This window comes from Condylura cristata, unplaced genomic scaffold, assembly GCF_000260355.1.
Source record: "Condylura cristata isolate star-nosed mole 26May11 unplaced genomic scaffold, ConCri1.0 scaffold00017, whole genome shotgun sequence".
NCBI classification, from domain to species: domain Eukaryota; kingdom Metazoa; phylum Chordata; class Mammalia; order Eulipotyphla; family Talpidae; genus Condylura; species Condylura cristata.
In genome coordinates this window covers 1,270,353-1,282,469 of record NW_004567118.1, presented here as the reverse complement: position 1 = coordinate 1,282,469, position 12,117 = coordinate 1,270,353, and the positions used below count along the sequence as shown (strand labels likewise).

Sequence of the window (12,117 nt, the reverse complement as noted above, 5' to 3'; positions counted from 1 at the left end):
CCCTCCAGCCCGCCCCCCTGGGGCCGGGCGCGTAGCGGCGCCGGCGAAACGCGGTCTGCGCGCTCGGGGAGCTGCAGGAGAAGTTAAAGAATTGCCGCGGGGGGAGCCCGCGCCGCCGCTTCCTGCCCCCCGCCCAGCCCTCAGGCCGGCGGCCTGCAGCCTGACTTCCTCCCCCCACCCGCAGCTTCTCTGACGGGGCCACCCCGATGGGACGCCGCGCCCCGGCCCCTGCGCGCCGCTGAGCCCAGCCCGCCGCCCGAGCGCTGCCCGCCTCGCCCCCAGACCCGGAGCCCCGTCCCCGGCGCCCCGGAAAGCTGGATTTCCGAGGTTGGAGGCGCCTGACCGGCTGGGTGGGGACCACCATGGGCAACGCGGCCGGCAGCGCGGAGCAGCCCGCGGGCCCCGCTGCGCTGTCCCCCAAGCAGCCCGCGGCGCCCAAGCAGCCGATGCCCGCGGCCGGAGAGCTGGAAGAGAGGTTCAACCGGGTCCTGGTGAGTGAGACCCGCCGCGCACAGGGCGCGGGGCGGGGGGCGCCAGGGGCTCGGCACGCGTCCCCGCCCTCGGGGCTCAGGTGCCGCTTGGAGATCCCGGGCCCACGACAGCCCCTCCCTGGGCGGGAGGGACAGTGGCTTCTTTCCCAGTGACTTAGCACTCTCCCCGTAAACTTTCTTCTGCAATCGCCCAGTTGTCCTCCCCAAGACACCCCTTCCCCCGGCGTGCCTGGGTCTAAAGGTCTGAAAAATGTCCTGTGAGGAAGTTGGGAGCAGAGCTCGCAAGGGGGTCCGGGCACCCTCTCCCCCACCCTCCCGGTGCCCCCTGCTGGGTCTGCTGCATCTGTCTGCGGCCTGGGGTCAAAGATGGAAGGGGTTGCTTTTGACTTCCTTTGGGGTCAAAGATGGAAGGGGTTGCTTTTTTGACTTCCTGGGAGCTGGAGACCCAGTTGAGGTGCTTGGGTTTGGGGGTGCCGGGGCTACTGGCTGCGGGGTTGTCAGATCATGCAGAGGGGTGTCTGTGTTTCTCTACCCCCATGTGTCCTGGACTGAGTCCCCACGCGGTCCTTATCCTGAACATCCACTCCTACCCACTCAGGGGTCAGGCCGGGAAGGGGCCTCAGGGTGAGTTGCTCATGATGAATTGGGGTGGGGTGGGAGTCTGGAAGCTCCCTCCTCTCTGCCTCCTCCAAGGAATCGGGGTGCCATCGGCTGAGGCTGAGTCTGGAGACATGTGTTTGGTGATGTGCAGATTCCGGAGCCAAGTCAGGGCTCCCTAAGTCCTGGCAGCAGATAGAAGCTGGGAGGTCCGGGCCCTAGATCTCACTTCCCTCTCCCTGCCTCAGCCCACCCCCGGCTCCCTTCTGTAGGACTGCCCGGAGGCCTGTCTGCCATCAGCCTTCCTTGCTGGACACAGGGTGACAGGCAGGCAAGGCTGTGCTTTTCCTCAGAAGCACGTCCCAGGCGGCCACTGCGGGGCCAAGGGTGGGGTCTGAGGGAGGCCAGGCGGCTGAGGGACACTGGCTGCTGTCAGAGCTCAGTTCTTCCTCCCTCCACCTCCTTGACATCATTTCCCCTCCCCTGGCCAGTTCTTAGGCGATAGTTGCCAGCTCCTCAGCGGCCCCTCCTAACAGTTCCTGCAGATCTTGGCTGCTGCCCCCTCCCAAGAGGAAGGCTTGGAGGGTTTGGAGACTCTATGGGCTGGGCTGGGCCGGGGTCTCATGTAACCCTGTGAAGGCACTTGCTCGACTAGGGGAGAGGGAGGGACTCCAAGGGATCCCTCATACCAATATAGGCCCTGAACCTCCCTCCTTTCCTCTTGTTCCTCCTTCCCCAAGCCCATGGCCTGGCACAGCTGAAGTCGTTGAGCAGATGGGGAAGAGGGGAGTATAAGGAGACAGTCTCTGGGGGCCATCTGGGGAGCCTGAGCTGGTGGTGGATCCCTGGACCCCTGCCAGCCTGATGGGGGGATAGGCCTGTCCCCCCAGTGTGTGCCTATGGAGGGGGCCGGGCAGGTTCTCAGGGTGAGGCCTGGGCCCGGCTAGGCGCCCAGTTACACCGCTGGTGGGGAAAAGCCACATGAGTGACTCAGACCAGTGGGAAATCCAAAGGCAGCCCGAGAGGCGCTGAGGCCCTCGTGGCGCTGGGCCCTTCTTGCCTTTCGGACGTCACTCTGGTTTGGGGGCCTCACCCTCCCCGCCGCTGGGAGTCCCTAAGCACCAGGTGCAGGGTGGAGGCCCGGAGCTGGGTCTTAGAGGGTGTGGTGGTAAAGAAAGGGGTGGTGGCTGGTTAGAAATCTAGGGCAGCAGCTCCCCCACCCCCTGCTCACCCTTCCCAGCCCTCAGGACCGCCGGTGTGTTTGTTACCTTCTTCCTGGGGAGGGATCGCTCTGTTCCTTGTCCTGTTGTGGGCAGAACACACCCTGCCCAAGGGCGCGTGGCTGAGAGCGGCTCTAGGAGTCCGGCCCTTGTGAGTGGCTAAGAGAAGAGCTGCTGACCATCACGCTCAGCGCCAGGCACCCCACCCCCCACTGCCCAGTACCCACCACATGGCCCCACATGGTGTCTCTTTTCACTTAAACGCAGCCTTTCATTCCCGGTGGGCAGTGGGATCCCCAAGGCCTAAGTCACTCCTCTCCTGGCTGTGGGACCCCTCTTGTGGGTGAGGGGCTCCCCCACCAGGGCTGGCAGCCAGAGGGGTGATGGGAGCTTGCTCTCCCTTTCCGCATCATGGGCCGCCTTCTGCCATGCCAGAGGGTTGGTAGGGAGGATAGGGGCTACCTTTCCAAGGAGGCTGTGAAAAAGAGGGGGTGTCCCTGTTTCTAATGGGGGTGGGGAGAAAGAGCAGGTTGAGCCAGGGTTTCAGGCTGCTGCTGCCTTGGCAACAATGGAAGAGCAATGGCCGCCCTGACGACGCCAGCGGGAGAACTGGCCAGCCTGGCTGCGCTCGGCCCAGGCGGGGTGTCTTCTGGTCACCTCGGGCCTTGCCCTGCAAGGGTCAGGCTTGGGGCCGGCGGGCACCCTTTCCAGGCCTCCTGGAAGTTCCATGCTTACGGCAGGATGTAGGAGACCCCTGATGTGTCTGGGCGGGGCTGAACCCGTAATGCTGGGCTGAGGTCAAGGAGAGGCTCCGTGATGTGCGAGGCTGAGTGATGCTGGCCCCCACAAGCCGTTGGAGACTGAGTCATTTGGAAAGCCCTTTGTCTGAGGGGCTCAGTACCGTGGGGTGTCCTTAGCGTGCAGAGGTGCAGCAGCTGGCCAGCCTGTGGTGGGGGGAGGGGGTCAGGACAGTTCCAAGCAAGCTGGGGAGTCCTGCTTTCAGCCAGACTCCTTCCCTTCCTAGACTGGTGGTGAAGGGACAGGTGTGGGGTGTGGCCCTTCAGCCTGCCTCCTTGGCCTGCTCCTTCCTCTGTGAGACAGGCAAGTGTGGCAGCATGTAGCTTGGGGTCACTCAGGCCCGGTGGGGCATCTTACTCGGCGGGCCCGGGTGGGGTTGTGGCCATGCAGTCAGCTGTCCGGCCCGGCAGAGGCTGTGGGTGACATTCCCCGCCGGCAGGGTTGGCACACACTGACCCTGGAGCCAGGGGATGTGGTGGGCATGATTCACAGTGACATCTGGGAGCAGTTGGCAGAAAGCGGGGTGAGATGGGCAGGAGCAGGTGGAGCTGCTTGGGGCCACCTCTGCATCTTCCTGGGCACTTGGGGCCCGGGAAGTGGCCCCTGAGAAGGGCAGGTGTCGCTCACAGGATAGCACCCCTTCCTGGGCCGGGTGCCCGTGGAGTTTGGGGTTTGAGTGTTGTCTTCGCCCTTTACGACTTATGTGACCTTGAAGGAGTCGTCTGCCCCCTCTGATCATCAGTATCCTGTGCCAAAGAAGAATGTTGGTGTGTGCCAGGCTCTGAGGACTGCTGAGGGCAGTAAATCGTGTTCGCCCAGGCCTGGCAAAGCAAGTGTCTGTGAGCCCCCACGCTGGGGAGAGCAGTGATGTGGGAGTCACCTGTCCTCCCTCACCTCCCTACCCACACCAGCCAGGTAGCTCTCCTCGGAGCTCCTGGGCCAGGCTGCCCTCCTGGCCATCAGGCCTGCACGTCAGATCAGCAACAGAGGGGCTCAGACTGAAGGCTGCCTGCCGGCGGAAACCACCAGGGGGAGGGCCCACCTCTCCTGAAGGGTGGGGCAGCTGCGTGCTAAGGGCAGCCTGTGTGCAAGCCTCCTGCGCTCTGGGAGGGAGTGGGGAGGCCTCCACTTCCCTCTCAGCGGCTGTGCTGGAGGGGGGGTTCCCCAGTGAGCAAGAGCTCTGTGTGGGTAACAACAGGAAGCACAGGGTGCTGGGTGGCAGGAAGTGGGGCGGCTGTTCCTGGTTCCCTGGATGGGGGTCTGGGGCCGGGCTGACTGCCAAAGACTCCTGGGGACCAGGACCCACATTTCACATTTCTGTCTGTGCCCGTTTCCAAAGAAACCGAGTCTTCTCACCATCTGGGCCCCTTGGACAAGCACTTGGTCGCTCTGTGCCTCAGTTTCTAATTTGTGAATGGGTGTTACACCTTGCAGTCATGTTGCTGAGGTTCAAGCGGGGTGGCAGATGTGAGGTCCTCAGGGTGGCTGTGGGCTCGCAGTTGTTACCCCGTGTTTGTTTACCTCCCTGTTGGCTCCTCGTTAGCACCTGCCGTCCGGCTCCCCCCCACTTGTCCTTGCTTGGCCCTCGGGACCCTTAAACTCTGATGGAGAGGCTGTTAGCTTTTTTGAGGTTCTCAGCACGTAAGCCTACAGCTGGTTACCCTCCATCCCTTCTTGAAGCTTGGTCTTGCTTATAAGAGCTCCAGAAAAATCTATATACCGGAATTTTAAAAACTGGATAAAATTGATTGTTTTTGGAGATGCGCTGAGAGATCTAAAACCAAGGTGAAGGCCATGTAGAGGTGGGTGGGTGGGAGATGAAGGGGGGAGAGGAGATTGGGGGACAGAACTGGCTTGCTGGCCTAGGGGCTGTGAAACCCCGGTGTGGCTGGCCTGAGATTGGGGTTGGTGTCCAAGTTCAAGGGCATCCTGGGGCTCAAGGAGGAGGGTGGCAGGTATGCCGGGACGGATGGAGGCTCAACCAAACTGAAAGTGAAACAGGGGATGCGGCTGTGTCCGAGCCCCTTGGGTCTCCACGGGCGCCCCCCCAGATGTCAGCACAAGGGGGTGGCTAGAGGCCCCTCTGGTACCCGCGAGGTAGGATCAGGAATGGCCCCCATACGTCTCAGCAGAAGATTGGGGACCATTTCCTTTCTGTGGGTACCCCTAAAAGACGAATCCTTCCTCTGGCTCAAAGTCTGGAGAGCAGCAGGGAGCGGGGTTAAAGGGCTAAGTCACTTCTGGTCAGGCCTTGGAGAGAGGCCTGTTTGATCTGGGTATTTGACAAACTTCTGCTCACCACACCATCCCCCCCTTGGGGTCTACAGTAGGCCCCCCAGCCCCTGGTCTGCGAAATGCCTCTTCATAGGCTGCTGGAGAGGGACATTTCATCAAACCCAAAGCTGGGTGTCCCAGGAGCGCTGGGAGGCAGGAGGGAAGCGAGCCCATTCTGTGAGGAGGAAACTGAGGCTCAAGGAGGCCGAGGAGGTGCGGGGCCAGCAGGCGTCTCCCACATATGCCCTGGACGTCCCGTCCCACAGGGCCCCATCGGCCACGCTTCCACGTGCCTGCCAGGCAGCCCCAGCCCCGGGTGCCGCACCTCCTGGCTGGGGCTCTGGGTCTGGGTCCCGTTCCCATTTTCCAGGACGGCCTCATCCCAGCCCGAGTGAGTGGCATTGGCTGGCCCCTCTCCACTCCCTAGGGTGCCCATCTCCTCGGTGGGCACAGCTGAGGAGCAGCTGCTAATTAGCGCGCAGCGCTGTCAGAGCTATTTCTGATTTCCGAGCCTAAATTTAGCCCGTCTGGCAGGCTGGCATGTGGGCCTGGGGGGCCAGCGGGGACCCAGGTGGGGAAGGGGCAGAGGGCGTCCTGCCTTCCAGCACTACAGGGACAGATGTGCTGGCCCCCAGCAGGGGTGCCCACACCCTGGAGTAGCCTGAGCCATCCTGCAGGGGTGGACGGGCCCGGGTTCTGCGAGCTGCTGGCTGCAAGCCAGCCTGGCTCCCCTCTCTCTCACAGGCTTCTTAACCTTGGGCAGGTCACTGAAGTCATCTGAGCCTGCACCTGTGAGCTGGGCTAGCAGGGCACGGGCCTCGGTGGGAGGGTGGCAGGTCCCTGCAGGCCGGCTCAGAACCACGCCTAGCCAGACTGGCCACCACAGCCGTGGGCACTGTTACGACTAGTCGCTGCTTCTAAAGGTGCCACTGGCGCCCAGGCCAGGGGCCAAAACAGTTTCTGGGGTGGGCAAAGGCCCAGAAAGACCACCTAGGAAGTGACTGGCCCCTCTCAGACTGAGGCTGGGGCTCAGCCACTACCCCTCCCTCCCCGCTTCCTCCTTCCCCCTCAGCCCTCCCCCCACTAGGAAGGGACCAGGGAGAGAGCGCCCCAGCCCCAAGGTCCCTTCCTGGGGTCCCTGGCCTGGTGGCTGCTCTGGCTGTTGGTAGGTTGGCCCGGACCCCTCCCCCACCTCCCCCCAGCACCCTCCTCCCCTCAAGAGACAGCAGTGGTTTCCTCAATCCAGGCTTCTTTCGCAAGGAATGACGCAGCCCCGTCCTGGCCAGTTTGGGGGGGCCTGGCGGACGGGCCAGTTTCATCTCTCAAATGGGCACAGCAGGAAAGCTTGGGCAACGGGGGCCAAGAGCACCCGGCTTCCTGTTGTCTGTGGCTGACCTATGGCAGTGATTTTTGGGGTGAGATCTGGCCGAGCCCTAGAACTAGGCACAGCACCCTAGAGAGGAAGCTGGCTGAGGAGTCTGGGGTGGGTGTGGCCCCTCTCTGTTCCAGCTGTGACCTCAGGCCATGTGACTGAGGAGGTGTAGGCTGAGCCTCTAGCTGGAGCTGGCCGAGTGCCTCCTGGACTCCAATTTGGGGCCCCGTGGTGCTCAGTTTCTTAGAGCTCTGATTGGGCAAGTCTTGGCGATGAGGCCTGACATGGAGTAGACCCTCATTAAGCGTGGGGTTCACTGAATTGGGGGTGAACTGGCATCATCTTTGGCTCTATTAGAGACACTCCAGATTCTGAGGGGCGCAGGAGGGCCCTTGTGTTGGCCACTCATGGTGAGTCATCACCCCCAGGTAGGACCCCTCTGCCTGGTCTGTGGGGTGAAGTTTGATGGGGACACTGTGACTTTTGCAGCCAGGGAGGGGACCCAAGCAGGGTGGAACTGACTCTTGCCAGCTTGGGCCGTGGCACCACAAGATTGCTGGCAGGCACCCCTGGCTGCCAGGGTTCCCCCACACTTCCGGTGACACTGGAGCTCCCACTCCAGCTGGTCCCCACCCGAGTGACCCCCTGATCGCTGATGGGGGAATGAGTCCACAGGTGTCTGAAGTCCCCAGGAAGCGAGGCTGAGCGCCCACACTCCTGCAGCCATGCCAGGTCTGCCAGGAGCCTGCGGGTGACAGAGCCCAGCCCCGGGAGTCCGGCCCAGCACCCTACAATAAAAATAAAAACAATAGCAAAAAAAGAACAAGATAAGAAAGAAAAAAAGCAACAGGAAAGAAACACAAAAACACAGAAAGTCAAATCCCAGCATCCTTCTGAGAGATGGCCCCGGGAAGTTGCCACCGGACTTGCGTTTCTCACTGGCTAAGGCTACGTGTCGCGGGTGCGCGGGCCTCTGTGGATGACGGACCCGCCAGGGACTGGCCTCTAGTGGCTTCCTGAGCATGCCAGGCTCCCCTCCCGCTCAGGCTTCCACCTTGTCCTCTTCCCCAGAACTGCATGAATCTGCCCCCAGACAAGGTCCAGCTGCTCAGCCAATATGACAACGAGAAGAAGTGGGAGCTCATCTGTGACCAGGTGGGTACCAGGCCCCCCGCTGCCACCCTCTGGCCACCCTGCCCCTGGGGCTGGCACGGGTGGGGCTCCGTCACACTGCCCTGAGCACTAACACCCAGCCCAGGCCGAGGGGGAGGTACTGGGGCATCTACAGGACTCTGGCCCCCTGTCTTGCACACGGCCCTCCCCAGGGACCTGAATTGCTGCAGGTGCTAGTCCGGGTGTAGCTGAGCATCTGGGAGCAGCCTCTGCTGACCCTCCAGCTCTGGACTAGAGAAGAGCAGCAGTTCTTCATTTGACCCCATGGAAGGAGGGGAAGAAGGGGTGGGAATCCCTGTCCCCCTTTTACTGTGGGTTCAGAGGAGCTGTGGTTAACCAAGCAGCACCCCAAGGCAACCGCTTGGACCCCCGAGTCCAAGTGGTGGAGCAGGACGAGCACCCCTGCCTCTTGTGTCCAGTCAGGGGCCTGGGTTCACCCACTCCGTGGGCACTCGGCAGCCCCAGCCCCTCCTGCATCTAGGCCGCTGTCCATGGTAGCAAGAAAGCCCCCGCTCCCCCTGCTGGGTGGGGCCTGGGCTGCACTGTGGTTTGGGGAGGCAGGAGAGCCCGAGGGGGTGGAGGCTGGGGGCAGGGAGTGGAGGAGCCGGAGCCTCCCCTGGGCGGCAGGGCTCGGCCTTCGGCTCCTGCTAATGGAACAGGGTGGGGTGAGCTAGGGGGTAAGGACTGGCTGCGGGGAGCAGGCAGGGAGCAGCCTCCACCAGCTTCAGGCCTGTGGCCAGGGGTCCTTGCTGCTTGGCCTGGTATCTCAGTTTGGGGGCTCAAGAGCAGGGGTGGGGTGGGGGGGGAGTGGAGGCGAAAGGGTTTGAGTTGGAAGGCCTGGAGCTCCTCCCACTAGGTGGTTCTGGACTCTGAGTGGCTCCTGGAGCCCAGACTAGGACTGCGGCCTGAGGCCTTGCTTTATTGAACACAGGAGGGGTGCACACAGCACCAACACCATGAACAGGGGTGCCGGGGGGCGGCCCTGGGGGGCCTCATTCTGCAGAGGTGCTAGACCCCTGCAGAGTGTTCTTCCTTCCTGGGCTCCCAGCTGTGGTGTGGGTTGTGGACCATGGAGGACTGTGGCCAGTCAGTACGGGTGCCCCCACCTCCAGGCTGGGGTACATGGCTGGACTGACCTCTCCAAACCACTCCTGGGCTATGCTAGGGCTGTGGTCAGTGAGGCCATGGTGAGGGGGAGGCTGGGCCTGGAGTTGGTGTCCAGCAGCCTGGTGGATTATTTACGCCTTTGGCATTTCATGGGGTCTTAAGCGAGTCTGGGACCTCAGATGAGAGCCGAGAATGGACACTGGGGTGAGGGCTGGTCACTTGCCCTGGGGTAGCTCCGGCTGCCTCCCTATACACCTCTCTCCAACCACCCAGGAGCGGTTTCAAGTCAAGAACCCCCCCACAGCATATATCCAGAAGCTGAGGAGCTACCTGGACACGGGTGGGGCCAGCAGGAAGGTGGCGGCTGACTGGATGTCCAACCTAGGGGTACATGTTTCTCTTCGTTTCCTCCGTGCCTTCCCCTACACCTCCAGGGCAGCTGGAGGCACCGCGTTCGCGCGTTTCCGTGTGCCGGCGTGGCTGTGTACGAGCGTGTCCGCGTCTCAGGACACCCCGCTGCGGGCTCCTGTGCGCCCCCGCGCCTGCTCTTGCGTTCCTGGCGGAGCGTCCGCGCCCCCGCCCCCATGCGTCCATGCACACGTGTGTAGCCCGCGTGTCGTTTGGTCTGTACGTGGGCCTGTGTGCTCCCCTTGAGTCCGTGTGGCTTCCCCCGTGCCCTGTCTGGGTGTGCGGGTGCCTTATGTCCGTATCCAGGGTGCTTGCGCACGGGTGAGGTTGCCCCCGCTCCGCTCAGCCCGTCTGTGCACGGGGGAGTGCTGGAGGCGAGAAGGCGCCTGCTGCCGGCAAGTGTGTGGAGGTGGTGGGGGAGGCTGAGCGTGAAAGGCCAGTTGGGGGGGAAGGCAGGCGCTGCAGCCTGCCTCCGGGGGCTTGGAAGGCCCGTGTGAGAATCAGGCTCCACCCACCAGACCCCCTGTTCTTGGCCCCCAGTTTAAGAGGCGGGTTCAGGAGTCCACACAAGTGCTGCGGGAGCTGGAGATCTCCCTGAGGACGAACCACATTGGGTGAGCCAGGCCTCAGATGTCCGTCTGGGGGGGCAGGCTGGGACCGCTGTCCTCCGGGAAGCCCTGGGGCTTCCCCTGGGGACCCTCCCTTCTTCCCTCCCCCAGGGCACCAGCTGGACCCGTGGGCCACTCGGCTTGGGGTGTCCTGGAAAGCTTCCCTGCCTCCTCCTCTGCCCACCTGTGCCCACTCCTTGAGGCATGATGGGTGGTGGGTCCTGCCTGTGCCTACCCCTTGGCACCCCCGAGTGTCACTGGGTCTTCTGAGGCTGGGGCTGGTGGCAGTCTTCCCGGGACAAGCGCACCCAAGGGCCCTAGCGGTGGCTGTGCCATGCCCAGGCGGGGCAGGACCTTCTGAGCGGGACCTCCGCTCAGGGGACCTGCACCTGTGCCGTGCAGGTGGGTGCAGGAGTTCCTCAACGAGGAGAACCGCGGCCTGGATGTGCTCCTCGAGTATCTGGCCTTTGCTCAGTGCTCCGTCACGTAAGCCCCTCGGCTTTCCTGCTCCTCCTCTGGGCTTTGACCCTGGCCTCATGTGAGGTGCCTCAGCTCACCCACTCCTCTGGCGCTTTCCAAGCCTGGAGCCTTGGGCCTGAGTGATGTGTCTTCTTGAAGGCTGCCATGGGCAGGGAGGGGGCGGCCACCTGGGCCCCAGAGGCTACTCTCCTGTCCCCTGCTTCCCCTCCCCCCACGCCCAGCAGCACACCAAGAACAAGCCCCCCCACTGCCCCAGCCCTCTCTCAGTGCCCCGCCCCCCGCCACCCCCCACTGCAGGTATGACATGGAGAGCACAGACAACGGGACCCCCAGCCCCGAGAAGAGCAAGCCCCTGGAGCAGTCCGTGGAGGATCTCAGCAAGGGCCCTCAGCAAAGCCCAGCGCAGCCCAAGAGTCGTCACCTCACCATCAAGTACGTGCCCGTGGCGGGGCGATGAGTAGTATGGAGAACTCATTCCCAGACCACTGACTCACCCCAAACGGGCTCTCGGAGGGCGCTGGGAGGGGGAGCCTGGCTTCGAGCAGGGCTGTGGGATGGACGTGCCAGGAAGCCTTTGGGGTGGGCATCTAGAAGCTGGAATCTGGGTGGGTCCGGGTGGGATATAGAGGGGGTTTCTGGGCCGCTGGGACCCCTCCTGTGTCCATCTAACCCCCTCTTTTCTCCCGTGCGGCCTCCAGGTGCCCCCCTTCTCCCCGGTACGTAGCCACCTGGGGGCAGGTGCATGTCTGGTCGGCTCTCGGGGTGGTGGTGGGGTCGGGTGAGGTGTCTGGCTCACACCCCTGGGCTCAGCTGCTGCGGCTTGGTCAGCCCACCCTAACTGAGGGCATTGGGCTGTTGCTGACGCCGTTGGGTTGGGAGGGAAGCCCAGATTTGTTCTTTGACTCGGTCAGATCCCCTGACTGCCAAGTGGTGGGTACACCCACCAAGAAGGGCCCTGCCGGAGGTGGGGGAGGGGAGGAGACAGGCCAGGGCGTCTATGGAGCTTCCTCCTGTCCCACTTTGGGTCTAGACCAACTTCATAGGAAGCCCAGACTCACAGTATGACTTTTTTTGTTCATTCAACAAACACTTTTTAGCATTTACTATATGTCAGGCAAGTGGGGTGATTACCCTGCCCCTGGGACAGGTAGTAGGGGACAGTGACAGGTTGTCACTGGGGGTTTGACTGCAGCTCTGAGAAGGGAGGTGGCCACTGCCTGGAGCACCAGAGTCTCGCAGAAGAGTTGGAACTGGAACTATGTCTTGCAGATGGGTGTGGGCTCTTCAGGCCACGGGATGTGTGTGCGGGGGGACATTCAAGGCAGAAGGAGCAGCACAAACCAAGACTCGGAAATTTTTTGAGTAATGACAAGAGAAGGGCGTTGTGGCAGGCAGAGGGAGGCGGCAAGGCCTACAGTGCTGGGAACATGGGAGAATTGTTGAGGAAGCTGAGTGGAGTTACGATTGGGGTTCTGCAGTTATAACAAAACCACATGCCTGCTGACTGAGATTTATCCCGCACACTCTTGGAGCACTTGCTGTGTGCCAGGCACTGTTCTAAGCTCAGTTCAAGGGCCCAACACCCCTCT

General features: G+C 62.7%; 1 protein-coding gene across 2 annotated transcripts in view; it reads left to right on the top strand.

Moving 5' to 3' along the window:
• Positions 1–88: 88 nt before the first annotated feature.
• Positions 89–12,117, top strand: part of FMNL1 (formin-like 1) — a 22,468-nt gene continuing 10,439 nt past the window's right edge. The window contains exons 1-7 of one of the 2 annotated variants that reach the window (XM_012726541.1): positions 89–491; positions 7,824–7,907; positions 9,306–9,419; positions 9,981–10,054; positions 10,451–10,534; positions 10,826–10,960; positions 11,227–11,244. In XM_012726541.1, the coding sequence (XP_012581995.1) occupies positions 363–491; positions 7,824–7,907; positions 9,306–9,419; positions 9,981–10,054; positions 10,451–10,534; positions 10,826–10,960; positions 11,227–11,244 (638 nt within the window). In that variant the 5' untranslated portion in view covers positions 89–362. The remainder of the gene's footprint in view (positions 492–7,823; positions 7,908–9,305; positions 9,420–9,980; positions 10,055–10,450; positions 10,535–10,825; positions 10,961–11,226; positions 11,245–12,117) is intronic. The other variant, XM_004684072.2, reaches the window with a different exon arrangement.